Source organism: Nanorana parkeri, unplaced genomic scaffold (genome assembly GCF_000935625.1).
Source record: "Nanorana parkeri isolate BGI_ZX_2015 unplaced genomic scaffold, ASM93562v1 scaffold2741, whole genome shotgun sequence".
Taxonomy (NCBI): domain Eukaryota; kingdom Metazoa; phylum Chordata; class Amphibia; order Anura; family Dicroglossidae; genus Nanorana; species Nanorana parkeri.
This window is the reverse complement of record NW_017309009.1, coordinates 43,361-65,274: the sequence shown is the minus strand read 5'-3', so window position 1 is coordinate 65,274 and position 21,914 is coordinate 43,361. Positions and strand designations below refer to the sequence as shown.

Genomic DNA, 21,914 nt, shown 5'->3' with positions numbered 1-21,914 from the left:
AAAGGATATCTATAAAATATGTACAAATTTGTAAAGGATAAAAAACTATAAGCATTAGTATACCTTCCCAGAAGTTTTCACACCTTTCCATAAACTGAAATAAAGGAATATAATCACAATAAAAAGACAGGATGTCAGTTTCCAGCGTGGAAGTCCTAAATCATGGATTCCTTGGCTTTCATGAAGATGCAGAACACCTCGTCTAAAAAAAAACAAAACTGAATTAATAAAAGCAATATTGCTTTTCTTTCAATATATAAAATATAAATATATTTTTATATTTATATATTAATAATAAATACATTAATATATTTTGTAAACTATATAATCTGCAGAAATGTAATGTACTGAAAAGTTACTGATCAGTGGAGGGAGTTATGTTAGCAATATAATACAGTAAATGCAAAGATGATTTTGAAGGGGTTCATACTTGATAGTTGGTATTTGTTTATCTTCACATGTACCGTAGCACATCCCCCAGTATGGTAATAAAAAATCATGCTAGCTAAATAGTTATTCAATAAAAGATTACTGTACTTCTGGTTTTTAATACTTTTACGCTTAGTAAATTATTGCACTATTTCAAGTATAAAACACTGCAAAGCTGTCATAATAGACTGCTTACTCTTTCCAAGTGCTCCTAGTAACATACATGACATATTGTTCATGACAGATTATACATAGAAACAGTGTTCTGAAAATATTAACATATGTTGATAAAATTATTTATACCCAGGTTTCCTCATTGAAAAAAATCCTGCATCGCATGTTAGGAGCTATATGGTGCCATTATTTCTTAATGTCACCTCAACGCACCTAGCCATTGCATGCGCATTGTAATACACCACATTGCATGGCAACCTATTACCATACGATTTGGTGTGATATGATTAAAAAGTGCAATTTAGCTGCAGTAGGCAGCCCATTCAAATGAATGGGCTGTCTACCACAGCGCACCACAAGCGTATTCTGCAGCGCCTCTGCAATGTTGCATCACAGAGGTGTGAACAAGGGCTAAAACCTCTAATGGTAGCATTAGAAGTCAATCAGGTGCACTAAATGCATATGTGCATGTGAAGGGTTCCTTTACAGTACATAGCAGTTCTGTGATCTCTGGTCCCTTTTTTGCTGCCATTTAACAGCATCACATAGGGGGAAAGCTAGCACTACACTTAGAGATCCATGTCAAACTTTTATTAGAATAAAAGGCATACAAATCCATACATAGCAAAGGTGCTGCAAGAGTGCTAATACATTTCAGCCATAGAGGTCCTAGTCATATCTCTACGGTCTCTTCTTTGCTGCCATTATGCAGGATTGCAGTAGGCAATTACAGCCTCACCTACTCAGTGCTATAAGTCTGTTTAGTAAATTAGGCATGCTTCTGCAAATAACAAGGGGCACTGGGGCAGAAAATCATTGCATTCCAGGACTCATGAGGAATGAGAACTGGAACAACTTACCTTTAGCAGATAACATGTCCCTCGTACTGCAGCCATGTGGTGAGTTAGAGCAGTGAGCTACTGTATAACAGAGCATATCACACTCTGTCAGCCAGCAGTCAGTATTGGTAATAAGAATGAAATATAGTGCAAAGCTAAAGGGACAAGTAGCAGGTGAGTATGCTACACTATCTCATGACTCCACATAGCACCCAGTGGAAAATACATAATAGGGATGGTTTTGATGCAGCAAAGTCACTGTAAACTAGTTTTTATGCACTTAATCAGGCATTGGTGGTTATAGTAAAATATGAAGCAAGGGATTGTTTGGTCATTTACAGTAAGAAGAGTATGTACTGCTGGCTGCCTGTTTAGATAAATAGAAAAATACTTTGTGTCATGTGCTAATCAAGATAAAACAGTTTACAGTTAAAGTAACACTAAACTCAGGAGTTAAATCTTAAAAAAGCATTCAAGTACCTTAACTATTAAGAAAAATGTATCGTATTTGTATATCACTCTAGTTGTAGATCCTCAAATCATCTCTGAATTGTTGCCGACACTGTCCTCCTTCTGGAGGGTGGCTACTTTTGTTCCGCATGGTCCCTGTGTGTGTTGTAAAGTAGTCGCCACTCCAAGCTCACTCCCACGCTGGACTACAATCTCAATACAAATTAGTAAACTAAAACTGAGATTGTAGTCCATCACAGGAACAAGCTTGGAGTAGCCATCCTCCAGATGGAAAGGCAGTGTCAGCATGAATTCAGAGATGATTTGAGGATCTACAGCCGAGTCATAATCAAATAAGTTACATTCTTGTTATTAGGTACTTGAATGTATTTTTAAGATATAACTCCTGAATTTAGTGTCACTGCAAGTGCATTCATTACAACACCCAAATATATGTGACTACAAGGAGCAGACACTTACTATAACAGCTGATTTTCAGAGTCTAGTAGTAAAGCACCGTTAAAAAATGATGTACGAAAACTACACCCTTATGGCACTACAATGGAAAAGACTAGAGCATGGTGCCTCAACAGTCACTGACATAGAAAATAGTATATGTCCCTTAAAACACACTTCATTAAACGATAAACAAACCAACATTTCCCCCATCTAATGTATCAGAAAAACTCGTCTATTTGCAGGAAACATTAAAAAGGTCAAATTAACGTCATACTCCAGATTAAGAAGGATAAGATATTATCATGTGATCCATCAGTTCTCAACCCTTTTTCACTATTAATCTTTGCACTCCCATGTAATGGTTATAACACGTAAACAAGTTTGCCTATACCATTGCATCCTCTTCTTCACAAATCAATCAAATATCTGTCACTCTCCTCCACTCAGCATGCTCCTTGCACTGCAGCACACCTGAGTGATGACTAGTGCTGCCTTTCCCTCCCACTCTTTGAGCCCTGCTGTAGAGTAGACTTCAAGATGCAAAATTAAATTCAGGTACCTACACTGCTTGCATTAAAAAAACACGTTTAATAATGTATTCATGAATACCAAGCTGCACTAATTTGTACAGCTTATATGTGCCTTGAATTTAGCTTTCAAAGTCCCATCACTATTTGGTAATGTGTTTAAATACTCGTTGCTGTATATAACGTGACATTATATACACTATATTGCCAAAAGTATTGGGACACCCCTCCAAATTCAGGTGTTCCGTGAAATTTCCTTGCCACTAAATATTCCACGGTCAACTGTTAGTGGTATTATAACAAAGTGGAAGCAACTGGGAACAACAGCAACGCAGCCACGAAGTGGTAGGCCACGTAAAATGACAGAACGGGCACAAAGCGCAGAAGTTGCCAACGGTCTGCAGAGTTAATAGCTACAGACCTCCAAACTTAGTGTGGCCTTCAGATTGGCACAACAACAGTGTGTAGAGAGCTTTATAGAATGGGTTTCCATGGCCAAGCAGCTGCACCCAAGCCTTACATCACCAAGTGCAATGCAAAGCATCGGATGCAGTGGTGTAAAGCACGCCACTACTGGACTCAAGAGAAGACATGTCCTCTGGAGTGGCCACTCATGCTTCTCTGTCTGGCAATCCGATGGACGTGTCTGGGTTTGGCGGTTGCCAGGAGAACGGTACTTGCCTGACTGCATTGTGCCAAGTGTAACGTTTGGTGGAGGGGGGATTATGGTGTGGGGTTGTTTTTCAAGGGTTGGGCTTGGCCCCTTAGTTCCAGTGAAGGGAACTCTTAAGGCATCAGCATACCAAGATATTTTGTACAATTTCATGCTCCCAACGTTGTGGGTACAGTTTGGGGATGGCCCCTTCTTGTTCCAACATGGCTGCGCACCAGTGCACAAAGCAAGGTCCATAAAGACGTGGATGAGTGAGGTGGAGGAACTTGACTGACCTGCACAGAGTCCTGACTTCAACCCGATAGAACACCTTTGGGATGAATTTGAGAGGAGACTGCGAGCCAGGCCTTCTCATCCAACATCAGAACCTGACCTCACAAATGCACTTCTGGAAGAATGGTCAAACATTTCCATAGACACACTCCTAAACCCTTTGGACAGCCTTCCCAGAAGAGTTGAAGCTGTTATAGCTGCAAAGGGTGGGCCAACTCAAAACTGAACCCTACAGACTAAGACTGGGATGCCATTAAAGTTCATGTGCGTGTAAAGGCAGGCGTCTCAAAACTTTTGCAATATAGTGTATATGTACATGGGTGCTATATTTTCTCATCGCATACCGAAACTCTACTTTCTTTCATTGCAGTATTATTTTAAATTATGCACTGTTTAATAACACCACCGGTATAGTGAAGTTAAATACTAGTAAATGCTGCTTTGTAAGAGTAAATTGCATCAAAGGAAGCTTCTAGCATACTTATTAGATCCTCTCCATGCTCTCAGAATCACATATCTATAACCATTCTATAACAAAAAAAAGTGCACAAATAAAGTCCGAAAACGTGTTGGGACTCTCTTCAGTAAAACATATTACAATGCATCATATTAGTACATATTATATATTTTTATGGTCTATTGATTTTCAAAAACACCTTTGTCTGAAATCACTCCAGAAGGCACTGCTATGACCCATACCTGTGCTCACCAGAAATAAATGATCACACTATGTTTTCAGGTCAAAATGCTTAGCTTGCTTTATCCTCAGTATCAGGAGTTTAAATCTCCTACAATCTTCTTCTCCACTCAGACAATGTAAAAACAATCAAAAACACCACATAGCGTGATACCATTTCATTTATTATTTTAAAAAAAAGTAAATTGTACCCACATTTGGGGGCGCTCAAACCATCATCATTTACAACAAGCATAAGACCGTCAAAATGCTCTGCTGCTGTACCATTTAGCGTCTTCCCCCCGCCTCTCCTAACCAAAATGTATAATTTACCAGTGAGTTTTGCAGCCCACAGAAATTCCTGCAAATATGTGCTCAGATCTCTCATTCCTGACATGCATTTCATCACACAGGACTTTTTCAAAGGATTACAGATATTCAATATGTAAGTTAATTGAGATTTTGCCCTTTGCTGATTTTTTCTCTCCAACATTGCTTTCAATACACTAAATGATGTTCCCTCATTTGTTTGATCACTTTTACTTTTGCACATTCTTTGCAGATATGGTCACAACGCTAACATTTTTAGTGGCTATCAAAGCTAAACATCTTTCAGCCAAAAAAAAGGAGAACACATTAATAGGTGGAGAACTTTTCCACTTCTCTAACTCACACATGACGGTAAACAAGAGGCAGCCACACATCAAAACCTAATGACAGTGGCAACATCTGCTGCAGGAGAAGATTAGCACAACAAAAGCACATCTTCTCAGCATGAAAGAGCAGATGTCAAAAGCAACTACCATAGTTTAGATAGAAGACTGATGCTTCCAGTTCCTAATACTTCACCCATGTGAATTTTTAAAATAATACACTGGTAGTATGTCTTAATAAAACATCTGAATACATTTTCTTGATATGTTTTGTTAAACTATGTCTACATTATTATTCAAAATAGCTTCAAAAAACAAGCACAAGTGTCCCAAAATGTAAGCACATCTAATATTTTTTCAAATAATGAAGGTTTTAGTGTATCTTGGGGTTATCTTCTAACTTTCTTTGGATACAAATTAAGCTTCACCTCTGATACAAAGAAATAAGATGAAAATCCAGAGAGATGTTAAATATCAACAAGTGAAATTGAGAAAATGACAAAGAAGTACAAGGAAAGCAGGAAGCTCACATTGCTTCAGGATGGAGAAGCTTTAATTTGTTTTGGGCCATAGGCAAGCTAAAGCTATTTACAGAAAGGTTAAGGTGAGAACTATGGTGGTAAAACTGTAAGGAATTTAGAGTGGGTGTCAGTTAAACTAGAGAGAGTGTTTCAGAAACAATAATACCAAATAATCTTTCCTAAATGGTTAATTGCTAACTAAAAATTTGTGTTATGTTTTAACTTATTCAGGACTGCCGGACATACATACAAGTTTTGGTCCTGAAGTTTGGTCCATGCTGCAGCCATGTTCTTGGTATCCTCTTTTTCAGTAGGTGGAGTTTGTTCCGTGATCACTTGTAGCAGCCTGCATAGTGCTTGTGCCGCCCAATGGGGCATAGAAGTATAATGTAGATAGAATTATATAGTGTTTTTTCCCATAATCATTTTTCCATGGCCATTCTATATGTTAGTTCCTATGTTGTCATCTAGTGGCCCTTTGTGATATTGCACCTGTTTTTTCTGTATTCCTTTCCTCATGTGATGACACATTTCCTCTGTATGTAAGCCCCACCCTTCTTCTTGTTGGTCAGTATTTCCTGTGTCATGGCCACAGCTAACAGTCACATGTAATCAGGGCACATGTACTCTGCATAGTACTGTAGGAAAGGCATCATCTTTTGACCGTATAATACTGAAAACCATACATCTGCTGTATCCTGTTGTTTGATGTGCAGAATAAAGCAACCTTTGTTGATGAAACGGTGTTGGTGAGTTCAGCTATCTGACAATGAATGTCCTCAGTGATTGAATCTACTTATACAGGCCAGGCATAGAGGTCTCACAAGGGATAAATCGCTATCACAACAATCGGAGTCAGAATAGTGAAAAGATGCATAGAATTCTTACAGCCTGCTGTGTATATGTGTGTGCCTAATCTGCAATCAAGCTCAGTGCCAGCCGCATTCTTCTGAGAGCACATGGTCGCATAAGCTTACTGCACTTCATGTGAATGTTGAAAACTGTTTCTCTACATTGAACTGTGTTACCCCACCTGTCTAGGCTGCTGTTTGTCTTCTTAAAGAGACAGTACCATTTTTTTGCAAAACCCTGAAAAATGTCTAGACAAGGCTCTGAACACTCTTTTATGGCTGAACCGATGCAGATATAACATGCCCCTGAACCCGCAGACGTACAGGGAGCAGATTGCTCATTAACACCAGCCTCTCAAGGTTTGATGACTGTCCAGAAAACTACAGGGCCTGGAGATCTACCTTCAAGGCTGCTATTGCAGATCTCAACCTTTCTACCAAGGAGGAATTTGATTTGCTCATAAAGTGGCTGGGGCCAGAATCTGCAAATCGTGTTAAAAGACTGAGAACAGTACATGTTGACCACCCAGATGCAGGTCTTGTTGCTGCCTGGGCAAGACTGGAGCAAGCCTATGGTAGCTCTGAAGCCATAGAAAGCGCTCTATTCAAGAGACTGCAAAACTTCCCAAAAATAGGGAACAAAGACTATCGCAAGCTCCAAGATCTGAGTGACCTCCTCATGGAGCTAGAGTTGGCAAAGACAGACCCACGTCTACCTGGACTAAGTTTCCTGGACACTGCTCATGGTGTCAATCCAGTGGTGTCTAAACTGCCATACGGCCTGCAGGAGAGATGGGCGCAGCAGGGCTCAAGGTACAAAAGAGACTATAACGTATCTTTTCCTCCATTCTCATATTTTTGCAGGTTCATCAGTGAACAAGCCTGGATGAAAAACGATCCCAGCTTCAGCTTCAGTGAACCCAACTTGCCTGCTTCATCATCATCATCACCAAGGTATGATAACACAGCAGCTAAACACAGAGACTTTAATAGAGCAATATCTGTTAAAAGGACAGACATCTCGCCCTCCATATCCTCTCCTACTAATCAGAGTGTTATGGACGATGGAGATAAAGACCCTAATCGTCAGTGCCCTATTCACAAGAAGCCTCAACCTCTTAAGAAATGTTGTGAGCTGAGAGCAAAGACTTTACAAGAGCGTAGTGAGATTCTCCAGAAACTTGGGGTATGTTACAGGTGCTGTGCTTCTTATAGTCATTTTGCCAAAGACTGTAAAGTTGTCATCAAGTGCACAGAATGCAGTAGCGACAGACACGTAACAGCTATGCATCCTACTCCACTTTCAGACAATCCACAGCAGCCTCCTACCTCCAACCCTCTCTCAAATCATGGCGGGGAGCAACAAAGTCATGCTCCAGCCACAACAAGTGTTTCTTCCTTATGTACTGTAATCTGTGGAGAGAGCCAAGGGCAACCACATGCAACAGTTACATCAAAATGTAGTGAACTACATCACAAAAGACCTTGGTGAAAGACTCTTGCAAAAATAGTTCTTGTCAAGGTGTTTCGCCAAAGACAACCTGAAAAGGCAATCAAGATGTATGCAGTCTTAGAGGACCAAAGCAGTCACTCGCTTGCCACTTCAGAGTTCTTTGACTTATTCGGCATAAAGGGTAACATGCTATCCTATACATTGCACACCTGTGCTGGAACAGTGCAACTCGCAGGAAGAACAACCAATGCTGAATTCATCATTTCTCCTATAAAAGGAACGGAGAGAATTGATCTTCCTCAGATCATTGAGTGCAATCAGCTGCCTAAGGACAGGGAGGAAATTCCTACACCAGAGGATGCACTTCGGGAACCTCACCTAAAACATTTAGCTGACTGCATCCCACCACTTGACAACAATGCCAAAATTATGCTTCTCTTAGGCAGAGACATCCTGAGAGTACACAAGGTACGTCAGCAGCACAATGGCTGGAATGATGATCCTTATGCCCAAAAGACTGATCTAGGTTGGGTACTTATTGGAATCAAACGAGATTGCGAACCTCATGCATCAGGTGATGTATGCTCCAATAAGATCATTGTACAGGTAAACCAAGACAACATCACTACACCACCCTGCAATAGTTCTGGTAAGACTATGCACCAGATTTGCTTCAACAGCTCGGACGAGCAGGAAACCACTGATGCAAACACCCAGGACAACTCACCTGATTCCTCAAGCATCACTCCAGTAACTTCACAAGCATTGAACCTCTCGGGAAACTCATCAGAGTCTTCTACACCAGTCATTGTGCAAGATGATTCTCCTCTTCATGAAGAAGCAATAGACCTGCTACCAAAGACTCAAGGTCTGCTTTCTGAGACCAACCTCAGACACCATAAGACTGTCTCAAACAATGTTGTTGTTATGAAAGCCTTTCAACCTGGCGATCATGCCACAAGGTTCAAAGACTTCAATCTGGGTATGGACATGCCACCTGTACAGAGAAGTCTGGGCCTACAGTGGGACTTATTGAAAGACACCTTCAGCTTTTAAGTCAACTCTGCAGACAAGCCATTTACCAAGTGTGGTGTTCTGTCAGCGGTGAACAGCCTATGCAATCCACTGGGATTCGTGGCTCCTAACACCATACAAGGTAAATCCTTACCGAGACATCAGTCACCACATGTCTTAGATGGAATTCATATATCACGCTGCTACACTTCAGCTTCCCTTGCTACAAGTCAGAGGAAAGAGCTTCACATCTTTTCAAATGCATCTACTGAGACCATAGCAGCTGTTGCCTACCTCAAAGTGAGAGACCGTTCTAATCACACCCACACAGGGTTTCTGTTTGGCAAAGCTAAGTTAGCTTCCAAGCCTGAACAATGGCATTATGTTCAATCAAGATTGTGTCACACATGTTAGGTATTGCTGTGAACGTCGGAGTGAGAGCAAAAATTCTAGGTATATAATTTGCATGAACTCTAAACTGATGAGCAATAAAGACTTTTAAAGCGTCACCTATGGACAATTTTTTTTAATAAAGTACCATAGTTTTTTGCCATTGCGCAGCGTATGCAATTTTAACACTTGACATGTTTGGTATCTATTTACTCGATGTAACCCCATCTTTCATATTTTACAAAAAATGGGTATTATATTCTCTTTCTGTGCACTAATAATAATTATAGTTTTCTTTTCGTAAAAATATTGGTTTGATAAACATTTGCGCAAGTATCGTGCGACATAAGAAATTGCAACTAGCATTTTTTATTCTACAGAGCGTCTGCTTTCTAAAAATATATAACTGTTTGGGATATTAAGCCATTTTCTAGCCAAAAATTCATATTTCGTGTGTGCAGAAATTAAGAAATTCCTCTGGACAGCAAGTAGTTAAAGGAGAATTATGGGGAGAGTGAAATACACCTATCCTCATAGTTAAGAGCCGACTTGTGACACTATTGATTGGAAACTAAGCGATCACATACCAGTGATAACTAAGTTCACAATCATCTCCCTGCAGAGAGTGGTGCAAACTGTCACTCACTGCTCCCCACAGGAACTCCCCCTCCCCTCTCCATTCCCATAGAACTGACTGGAGGAACGGACAGGGGAGGGGGCAGTGACAGCTGGCTGTGCCTCAATCAGGCAGCGGGGTGGATGTTGACTCTGTGATGTCAACATATTGTGGGCTATAGCCCGCTTTATGCTGAGTTTTAGGTCACAGGAGGAAATTAGTACATGTCCTCCTGTGACCCTATGGCAAAAAGTTCTATTTAATTATATTATTATTATTTACAGGATTTATATAGCGCCAACAGTTTGTGCAGCGCTTTACAATATAAGGAAGACATTACAATCACAATACAATTCAAGGTGAGATGGTAAGGAGGGCCCTGCCCCTGAGGGCTTACAATCTAAAAGGGAGGGAGAAGTGATACATGGGGAGGTAGCTCTGTGGGGATGAATTGTTTGAGAACATGATGTGATGTATACACAAAACTTTTTTTTGTTCTGGATAGACTAGGGTACCCTGCTAGGTTATATTTTTGCTGTCTGTTGACCACTGTGGAAATTTCACTATACTTCCTGTTCCAGAGATGCAATCTCTAAAACTGCGGGGAATTCCCCTCTTAAACAGCTGTCCCCAGAAAAGATGTCGCCATTGAAAGATTTTCCCTTACCTCTGAAGACAATTTTGGATTTTCCCTGGCATTCTTGGTGGCAATGTTTACCAGGAAAAATAAAGGGATAAACCTCCCCAGTGTGGGGGCACAGATGGCGAAAACATTGAATTTCAAACCCACCCATTGGTTTAGCCTTGGGCCACCAGTCTACCTGCATAGCTCACTTAGTACTGCAAGCATCAAAGTACTATAATTAGGAATTAAATATGCAATGCATGAAGTGCAACCTCATACAGTATGCACTTTATAAGCTGCATCTACTGTTATCATATTTATGGACAATTTGATGACTAAGAAGCATTCATAGGTAAGAGCTAATTGTCCTGTGTACAATTTGTGGGCCATTCACCAAACTCACAAAATCCAGAAATTGCAAACTTTAATCTGAACCTCATTAAAGTCAATGAGAGGGGCACCATTTCCAAGGGTAATAGGCCAGGAATTGTCAAAGAAAGGGAATAGAAAACTGCACACTATCATGGGGGACACCAATGAAAAAATATACTTAAACAAATACCATTCAGCAAAGAGAGGGTCCCTTCATTTTATGAGACTTCAAGGGTGACATGAGAAAAACTTATACTTATATGATAAAATTAAGCTTATGTGGTGTAACCAAACAGTATGATTCTCAAAGACAGCAACTGTAACACCATATCCTGGCATCATATATTTTGCATGTGTAATTCATTTTTTAAATTTCACATCCAGCTTGGCTGAAATACAGCATTGACACCCCAATCTGATTAGAGGGTAAGTCCAGTTTCCCAGGTTAATTTGGGAAAATTGAATTATCCCCTCCAATTTGGCCTCCTCTGCTCCCCTTGCTATACTTATCTTTGGGCGAATGCGCCTTCTCCTCCGCCGGTGTACTATCCATACTTCATACTGCCATGTTGTTCAGCCCTGCGCTCTGTATTTTGAATTTCGCTCACAAATGGAACCACTCATTGGTCAGCATGATCACCTGACCAACGAGAAGCACTTCTGACTGTGCTGAGACTGTACTGACCAATGAGAAGCACATATTGCTATTTCGCTATGCAAACGGCAAGCACTTATAGGTCAGCACGGTCAGGAGACCATACTGACCAATGAGTGCTCGCCATTTGCTAGCAAAATAGCAATGAGAAGTGCTTTTTTGCAAGAAGTGCATCTCATTGGTCAGCGCTGTCAGAAGCGCTTCTCATTGGTCAGGGGGCCAGATTGGAGGGAGTAATTCAATTTTCCCAAATTCACCTGGGAAAGTGGAATTACCCTTTGATTTCAACTTGCAAAAAAAGCTTATTTAGGTAGTTCTTGCTATGACACCTTATTTTTTATCTAGCAGTAATAGGCCTGAATGGAGCAGTGGAAGCTGCAGCCACAACAAATCTATAAGTTATAGGAAACTTCTGTTTCCCCAGAAAAATAAAGCTAAAACACTCAACCTCACAACAGTTATCCAGTGGCAAAACTGTATTTATCCTGAAATAAGATTAAGAGTGCCAAATTTTAGAGACAATAGCCACACATATAGCACAATGCCTAGAAAGCATGCAAGCAGCTTGATTGGGCAGTTTGTATTATGAAATAAAAATGAGAGTGTATTATTTGAGAGAAAAAGCCACAAATATTGTACAGACTTCATAGACAGTATTTAAACATTTGGAGTAAGCAACAGTTTCAAAAGGACACACAGGATGCAGTTTTTTGGCGCAAACATTAGCACTGGTATAGCCTGCGCACACAAACGTCCATGGGGTCATTGGTTCAAAGGTTGACTGCATGCACCCTAAACCCATTTAAAGCTACAGCCAGCAATCTAGTTAAGAAATGTCTTCCACACTCCCAGACTAGTCCCTAAAGATACTTAAACCAGTTATGAACCTTGGGAGTAAGAGCCAACTCACACAGTGCTCTTATTGTGCATTGCGTTAACACGCATTGTGTCACGCGATAATATGCGTTGTGTTAAGGCAGTCCATTCATTTTAAATAGGCTACCAATGCACCAGAACAGATAAAAGTACAAGCAACATTTTTCCACTATAGTGCACTACAAAGCACAGTAGTGCATTATTATAAATTGTGGTGTGCTGCAACTCATGTGCATCGAAGCTGCATTGCCTTAATACATTGGGGTACCATTTACAATGAACGACACCACAATGTATGTTACCGTGCATTGCGGTATTGTGCATGTTACTGCAATGCACTATATTACAAAAGGATGATTCCGCCCCAAAAAGGTAAACACTAAAAAACCTCCTCCAAATTTCTATACTTTGTGCGCTCTGTTTCTTCTCCCACAACATGGCCATTCTGCTGCTATAATTGTGATACATGGCTGTCATTTAGGCAGTTTCTGTGGAAATTATGAAAGTTGTATAAACTGTGTTTTCAGACCGCATTGAGAAATGTGCAACAATACTATTTTTACAGTGCACTAGTTCTTTGAGGTTCAGATCCAAGTAGGATGTACACTTAGGGGTCTATATATAAACAATGCACAGTGTCATTACCCTGCAAAGCTCTGTGAACATTCATTTTGTGTGAATAGTGGCAAAAATAAACGTTCTTAGTATGTTTTCTAAGTATATTTTCTTAGTATTTTTTGAAAGTAGTATAATGCAGCATTATGGTCCCTAGATGGAGCCGAGGAGCATAGGAAAGAAATACGTATTTCCTGTGCTTCTCAGCTCCATCTAGTGGCAACAATGGTATTTTCTTAATGTTACATTCGACCTGAAAATAACATAAACTGAGAATGTTTGTTTTTGCCTTTATTTGCACAGAATGAATGTTCACAGAGATATGCAGGGTGAATGGCTCTGCAAATTGTTTATAAATAGACCCCACCCTGTCAGTTAGAACAACCTTACAAGTAAAAGTGTTTATGAAAAAATCATATTTAACCTATTAATAAATAAACTGTTTTAAATGCCTTTATTTTATTTGTAAATAACTTTGCTATGCATTGCATACCAAAAATAACTTTGCTATGCATGCATACCAAAAATGTAATTTTAATCATTTTTAATTAAACAAATTATAGAATAAAACTTGAAAATTGTATCTACAGTAACACTAGTTAAAACCATCACTAGTCAAAACAGAAAAAAAAAACATTTTTCATTATATTATGTCTTTATGCCTGGACATTGCATATAAAATAAAATAATTTTTACAAGACAATATTGCGAAACGAAAGCCTTGTTTGTCTTGAAAATAATGATATATGTATTACTTCTGTTTTATAAGTAATGACAAAGTAATTGCCAAATCAATAGGCCCATAGCAAAAAAAAAAAATTGCTCTGGTCTATAAGGGGATTATGTGAGACATATAGCGGTTAAGGGATTCAAGAAAGCTATTCAAAACTTTTTTAAAGCTTTGTAAATGCTTACTGAATATGACATCCTTTCCACCCAACCTTTCCATCCAAATGTCCACCTGATTGTGATGTTTGTGATATTTTAGTTAAAGTCAAATCGTTCGTGTCAAGCCCTGGCTTGTTATATGCTTCAGATACTTCACCTGAACAGGGAGCTTTGGGCCTTCCCAATTAAGTCTTTATGTCCAGGACCTCCAGTTGCATTTTCAATGCTTTAAGATACATTTAAAAATGAGATAGAGAGAGTGGGAACACCTCATAATTGCCAAAGAAGGTGTGCCAACCTGACCCACAAGATATAGAAGAAACTGCCAATTGGTTTCATGGTCTGGCATGTACCAGAAATATCAGCTGTGGGTGGACTGACCCTTGCCATTAAACTTAGTTATATTGAGTTTAGAAATCGTGTTTAGAGCCTAAATGTAATAGCATGATATGATCGTACAAAGTTACAACAAAGTTATGCATTAGATTTTAAATCAGTAGTGAAATAAATCTTGTTAGAAAACACATTTCTCACTGCTGTTATTTACTCAGAGTGACTGTTCAGTACTTACTCAAAGTATTCCGCAGCTGGAGTGACCTTGAAAGTGTCATTGAAAGAAGAGTATCCCGAGCCATTGAAATCATATCTTGTCTCAGAACAGTTGGGACTATTCCATGAATTGTTGCAATGAATCCACGGAAGCTCCGATGTAAATGATGAGAACAGGTAATACAAAGCCCAAGCAATGATTACATTGTAAAAAAATCCCACATATAATGATATCAGAATGACTGTAAAGCCAACTCCTAAAAAGACAAAAAGTATTTTTTTAAAGAAAACAATTCAGGCAAGTATGAAAAATAGGAATGCTATTCGGGAAACTGTTCCAGTATAAGCCAGCCAATTTAGAGACATTTTTTTAATAATCCATAGCAACCAGATTCACCAGGCTTTTACAATGCATTTAACAGAACTGTAGCCTCTTTGTCCCGCAGTATTCTATTATGAAGGCTCCATATTTTATACACAGTCCCCGCCCTTTATTTTTGTGGGTTTAGATTTTATTACCATCCAAAATCCCCAAAAAAGTGACAATCTTAGGGATTTGGTGAGTATTGCAGCCGGCTTTTACGGTTACATGGAAGATACTTTTAGAATTACATTGATATTCTAATCTCTGAAGTTGTAGAGGCCTCCTTTCGTGATTCATTTTTTGCTCTCTTCTTTTCTATGTTTATCTATTTATTCTATATCATTCATAGGCTACTAACATACAGCCTTTAGTTCCGCTTAAAGCTTATGTGATAATATAACATAATATACATATAACATTATGTAAACCTTTACCACATTGTGCCAATAAAGCTGGAAGATACCTATAATATTAGCTTAATTCAGCAGCCACATTATTGCAAGCAACGCTTTCCCAAAGCTCTTCTGCTGTGCGGGAAGTGAGATTACAGCATAAGGATCCAGCTGGTTCCGTGACATAGTTGTGGGTAGGGAATAATGTTCCCCTGTATACTTTTCTGTATTCCCCCTTCCTATAGGTTGCCATTGGATGAAATCCTGTGATGTCACTGGACTACAGAGTTGCCGTGCGTCGACAAAGCAACATGTTCCAGAGAAGACTAAAAGATACAATCTGACCATGTTAGCACACATCTGCTGCCATTCTTAGCCTTGTCATTGTCAAACAGGAGTCTTTTCAATCACTGCAGAACTGATAGGATCACTAGGTGTTTGCAGTGCTTCTATACATAAAAGGATCATAATATTTGCTGTGAGAGATAGAAGAGTGTAGACCCTAGATTTTAAATTTTAACTTTATATACACATTAAGTAATCAATATTCTGACATGTACCCATTTTACTGTCTGGCTATGAATGCTTTATTTTAATTGCCTTCCTTAGCAAAAACTGGAATCACTTGGGCTGTTGAGTCTCCTCACTCTTGGGCCGGTGAGTCATCAGATGTTCTACATGTTTGCCATATATGTTTTAGTGTTTAATAAAGCCAGTGAAGGAAAACTATTCTTTAGACTAGCTCCTAGTAGTTAAATTGGTATGCTTTATTTCTTTCATGCCATCTTACTGTTTTTGTCTGCTGTCCACATACACATGCTATGTATCCTTTCCTTTTCTGCATGCAATAGAGATACGCTAAAATTCACTTAGCTTTTGTTATAGCTGGTTCACAATTTCCTTATCAAACAGAACTCTGGGAGTCAAGCAATCACAGGAAAACGGGTCTTGATCTAGGCATGCTCTCTCTCTCATAGTGAAGCCTTAGTGTTGTCCCATGGCAGAGTCCTCCTTTCAGCTTTGGTTCAGGCCTTTGTATCTTGGAACATTTATAACCATTCCCATGTGTGCATAGCCCTTTCTACTTATCCCTACTTCAGGGAAGCATTTCTGCCTGCAAACTGCCTGCTTGCCATAGGTCAGCTACATCAAATGGTCAAACTGCTGTTGATTCTTTTTGACACAGCTGCTATAAAATTTGGGTCCTGTGTGTGATCAAGAACTCCTCTACACAATGTGTTGTCTGAAAATTACATGTCAATATATTAGGGGTGCCGGTGTGTGTCACTCTTGGGCCAGTGTGTCATCAGATGTTTGTACAAGGCAGACAAATAATATGTATCATGTAAAAGAGTAAAATGATCAATGATCTACTACCCTGCTACCCTGTTAGAAATCTGCTACCCTGGTGAGACCCCCTTAGAGCCCTGGTGAGACTCCACAAAGCCATGGTGAGATCACGCATGCCCACCCACCTGTTTGTGGCTCCCTGGACGGCAGAGCGGACAGCAGCAGCCAGGTAAGACATCCCCCGAAAATAAGACCTAGTGTCTTTTTTCGTGAAAAAAAATTAAGACACTGTCTTATTTTCGGGGAAACACGGTATGTTGGCAAATTTTGCAACAGGTTTTTTTGCATTGTACGGCGCCATTCTGTGTCAGTTCCTGTTCTGGGGTCAGCTTGCTGCGTGTAAGCGTTTAAGGAGTGGTATCCTTCTCAGGTTCAGCGGTTGTTTGAAAGCCAGTATTGGGGGCTGAGGGAAAATGTCTTGAAGTATGGGGTCTTCTGAGAGTACTGGCTGTAATCTTTGATGATTTTGCATATTACCTCTAAAATAGGGTTGTAGAGGTAACACTGCTTGTGTTTTTCTTCTCCTTGTACTGTAGGAGTCTTTCCCGTGGTGTTCTTAGGGCAGATTTAATTTTTTTGGATATAGTCTTTTCCCTGTAGCCCTTTCACCGAAATACATCAGCCAGTGTGCTCAGGGTTTGTCTCTGTCCTCAGAGCAAATGCAGTGGTATCGGATTGCTTGGCTGTAGGTGACACCCTGTTTAGTGTGATTCGGATGTAAGTTGGAATTATGGAGGTAGCTGCACCTGCCTGTGGGTTTTCTGTATACAGACGAACGGAGTGAGCCATTACTGACAGTTATGGCACAATCCAGAAAAAACACACTGTGTACTGAGAAATTCATTTTGAGTTTAATCGATGGATGGAATGAATTGAATGATGCATGGAAGTTTAAAAGGCTTTCTTCTCCTTCTGTCCATATTATGAAAATATCGTCAATATAACGATAATAATTGAATGGTTTGTGGGGGTGAGTGGCTAGGAATCTGTGTTCTAGGTCAGTCATGAAGAGATTGGCATATTGTGGTGGCATTTTTGTGCCCATAGCTGTCCCGGTCATTTGTAAATATATATTGTTATTGAGATTGAAGTAGTTGTGTGTAAGTATGAATTCAATGAGTTTGGCGATGGTTTCACTATCATAATGCTTCATCTGCAGATGTTCTCAGCTGCTGGTGACTTGTGGGTAGTAGAGTGGGTTCTTCATAGTAAGTCCTTTTGGGATGAGGTTAATTTTTTTTCAACGGGTAAGAAAAAATATGTCACTGTTGATCTGAGTTTCTTTTCCAATCAACTTGATTGCTTGCTTCTTTAAGCGGCTGTATTTGGTATCTTCCATTGTAGTGTAATGTAAATGGGTAAGCTGTATTAGTCCAGTAAAGAAGATGTAAAAACAAAACGGAGTATTGTAGTATGCAATGATACCTTTCTTATTGGACTAACAAAATATATAAAAGACAAGCTTTCGAGAGTTAACCTCTCTTCAGGTCAGAAGCAATACTAATCAACATGACAACGTTTACCATTTAAAGCAAGAGAAAGTTGATATATATATATTTATATAAATAAATATATAAATAATATTCTTAATAGATATATCCTTAGTCATTATCTAATTGAGAATTAACCATATATTAAGTTGTCTTTTTGGGGATTAAATTGGAGGTGCAGACTACCCATCTATCCCTAGTTTGCATAAAACTTACATTGAAATAGTACAATTTCTCTAGAAAGAACGCTTAATTCGCAACACTCATAACATGGATAAGCAAGGACACTCAACTATATGAGTCATCTCTCCTCATGCATTCCCTTTTCTTATAGAGAATGTACTGTCAGCTGTGTGGTGATTAGGGTGATTAGGCTTAAGATTTTGCATTACGGCACAAAACATGTCAAGCATCCATTTACTCATGTTACTTGTGTGATCCTTGATCCTAAATAAACCTCCTTACTTCAGATGTACTGCATTGACTTGTCTATTGGACCAGTACTCTGTTATTGTTACTATATCTGTATAGTACATGACCATCTTTCCCTGATTCCACATCTGGAGGACCCTAAACATGCTGGATACTTGTCCTCACTATATTGTACTATTCCTGCCTGAATGTGCAAATAAAGGCTTTAAATACTCAGACGTGATGCAACGCTGAAAATGTTTTACCACCACAATGGCTTTTTCCAAGACTAGTCAATAATAAAGTGCAAAAACAAAAAGTGAAGTGAAGCACACACTAAAATGTTTGAAACAAACAATGGCTGCTTAATATTTTCCGGGATTTATAACATCTTATGTCAACTGTAATTACTTGTAAACCCTACCTGTTTATTCTCAGCCAATGAGGATGTGTACATGTGTACATTCATAAGGGGGAATTGCCAATTTCCATCTTTTTGAACTTCAGTGGTGTCCAGATGGAGGAAGCCAATGAAATGCTCTCATTTAGGAGCCTTTTATAGGGTCCCTCATACTGGACAGCAAGGGGCAGTTCAGTCTCAACTCAACAATTTATATTCAAAAAAATTCTGTTGCAATGCTATTTTATATTTTGCCAGAACCAAATATGAAATTGATTTGTTATAAAGGGAAAGCCTAACCATGGGCAGCATGCGAGCAAATATTTTGGACAGTAATATATTCCATTAAATACTTACATTGCAGATGATGCTTAAATACCAGGGTTATCTGTCCCATATAATGCAATGTCATGATTTACACATATTTACCTTTGAAAATAGGGCATATCTTCCACACTCCTGCAGCTCCCTCTCGATTAAACTGTCCAAGAGCCAACTCCATATAGAAAAGAGGCATACCAGCAATAATCATGAAAAATAAATATGGTACCAAGAAAGCACCTACAAATATAAGACACGAGACACTACTTTAATGTATAGCTATTAGGGCTATTAAAAAGACCTAAAATAACACAAATGTGTATATACATTTTATAAATCTTTAATCTGTAAGTAAAGATTGAAGCACTCGCAGACTTTGACTCACAGTATCACAACATAGTTTCTAGTAACAGAATAACATAGAAAACAATTACAGTTGGATAGTAAAGATGCTTTGTTAGCTTTACACTCCCATATTAAAAATACAAATATCTCTACTTTACAATATTGATTCAGGGAAGCTATTGCTTACAAAAAAAATAAAAGAGGGAAACAAAATAAAATATAAAGACTATGTGTCGGGAGCTTGCACCACTGAACAACTAAGTATGTAAAGCATTGTAGAAAGCCAAACTTTCAGTGCTCAGGGACAGAAAACAGAGATTCTAACACTTTCTCCACTCAATAATGCAATGGAATCTGTAGTTAGCTTTTCTAAGTGCTCCACAACAAAAACCTACAAAAAAGGCAACTTGCTCAAATAATTCACAGAAAATGCTGAGAATACACACACAAATACCCCAGCATAGGGTTTTCTTTCATACAAATGCATGTACAGGCTGCTGAATGAAAGCACCTCTGCAAAGTGTGGTCTCTAACTCTAAGCTATCTGAGCTCCCATCTTGGAACATACTGCTAGCATGACTGCATAAACTGTCTGTTTAAATTAATTTACTATAATCCTTTGTACACCAGAAATCAGGCTGCCAGCCTCTATTGTGTTATACTGGATTCTCATCATGGCATGTTTTGGGCACTTGGAGCTATAGTGAGAGGAGTTTGCCAGGCTTATGAGACTGCAAAAGGGAGGAGCAAGACTTCACCAATAGGTTCTGGAGGTGGAAAGATGACACACGCATCTGCAGACTTTAATTTGTGCCACACTGTATAGCTCAACAGAGCTCAACACACACATATAACATATACTGTATGTATTTAGGTGTGTGGATGGAGTTTATCAGTTTCAGAATGATGCATGCATAGTAATAACTCACCTCCTCCATTTTTGTAACACAGGTATGGAAACCTCCAAACATTAGCTAAATCCACTGCAAATCCAATAACTGAGAGAAGAAAATCAATCTTCTTACTCCAGGTTTCTCTCTCTTCATTTTCAGTATTGGTCTGGGATGGATTAACCAGTGTAGAGTTAGTGAACTGGACTCCATTTTGTTCCTTTACAAGTATAAGTTCAACTTCTTTAGGTCCCATTGCATTGGTTTCTTTAGCAGGTGCAACCACTGAAGACATTTGTCCCACTGGTGGTCTAGCTTTGATCATGAGGTTCTACCGCAGTCAACCAGTGGTATTGGAAGATTCCACAATTTTTAAACTGCAAAAAAGGAAAATGTAACAGGCATGATACAAAAAAAAAAAAATTCTGCCAGAGAAATATAGAAGAAAAACAGATCTTACCAAGAAACAAAATAAACAATATTAAATTATAATCCATTTACAAAAAATAAAACAAGCAACAGAAACCATTGTTTGTACAATCCATGACTGACCTTTAGATCTCAAAAAATGGACATACACATTTTTTATTTTTGGATGCTCAGTGGCTCTACTCATCTATCACACCACATAAATCCCCCAAAACAAATAGATTATAATAAAGCATATGCCTTTTGAAACCAACTCATTTATTTGTAAATCTATCTGTAAGAATATATGGTACAGTTGTAAAGGATGGACCCTAACTCACTTTACACAAATAATGACAGATTAAAAATGTAAACGTTTAACTTTGCTGTAGCTAGTCCATTTATTTGCATGTCTAATTATTTCTTGATTACTTTGTATGTATTCTTACATTTATTTTTTCTTATAGCTGTATATAGCTTATAGCTGATCTGTTCAACTGCTACACTTAAAATATGCACTCCAATTTACTAATTTATCACTACCAAATCACCAGGCAACCTGTCATATATAGATAGAGGGTTTTTTTTGGACTCCAGAATCGATTTGATATATGTTTCCCCATCAGACAAACCTTTCACAATTTATAGTATGGAATTATCATGCTTTCTTTTAGTATCATATTTGACTTAAAATAGCAAAGCTCTTTAACAGGACTATTCCCAATAATAAATCATTAGGTTACTTTATTTTGGCAGAAAGGTGACATTGGAAGACTGACAATGATATTAGCCCCACATTTGCTCCAGTTCTCATAAATGTGTCACAAAAACACTTTTGCATTTAGTAATGCTTGCATACAACTATTTAAAACAATTATAAATCATATAAGCAGACATTGTACACACTCACACACATACATTTATAAACAGAATATATATACAGTATGTATACAGTATATATATAT

General features: G+C 38.7%; 1 protein-coding gene across 1 annotated transcript in view; it reads right to left on the bottom strand.

The window, feature by feature from the left end:
* SLC6A3 (solute carrier family 6 member 3) overlaps positions 1-20,866 on the bottom strand; it is a 47,860-nt gene extending 26,994 nt beyond the window's left edge. Inside the window, exons 1-4 of the mRNA XM_018574109.1 lie at positions 20,581-20,866; positions 19,415-19,546; positions 14,601-14,835; positions 64-202 (exon numbers count right to left, since the gene is read on the bottom strand). Coding sequence (XP_018429611.1) covers positions 64-202; positions 14,601-14,835; positions 19,415-19,546; positions 20,581-20,866 — 792 coding nt within the window. The remainder of the gene's footprint in view (positions 1-63; positions 203-14,600; positions 14,836-19,414; positions 19,547-20,580) is intronic.
* Positions 20,867-21,914: the final 1,048 nt, after the last annotated feature.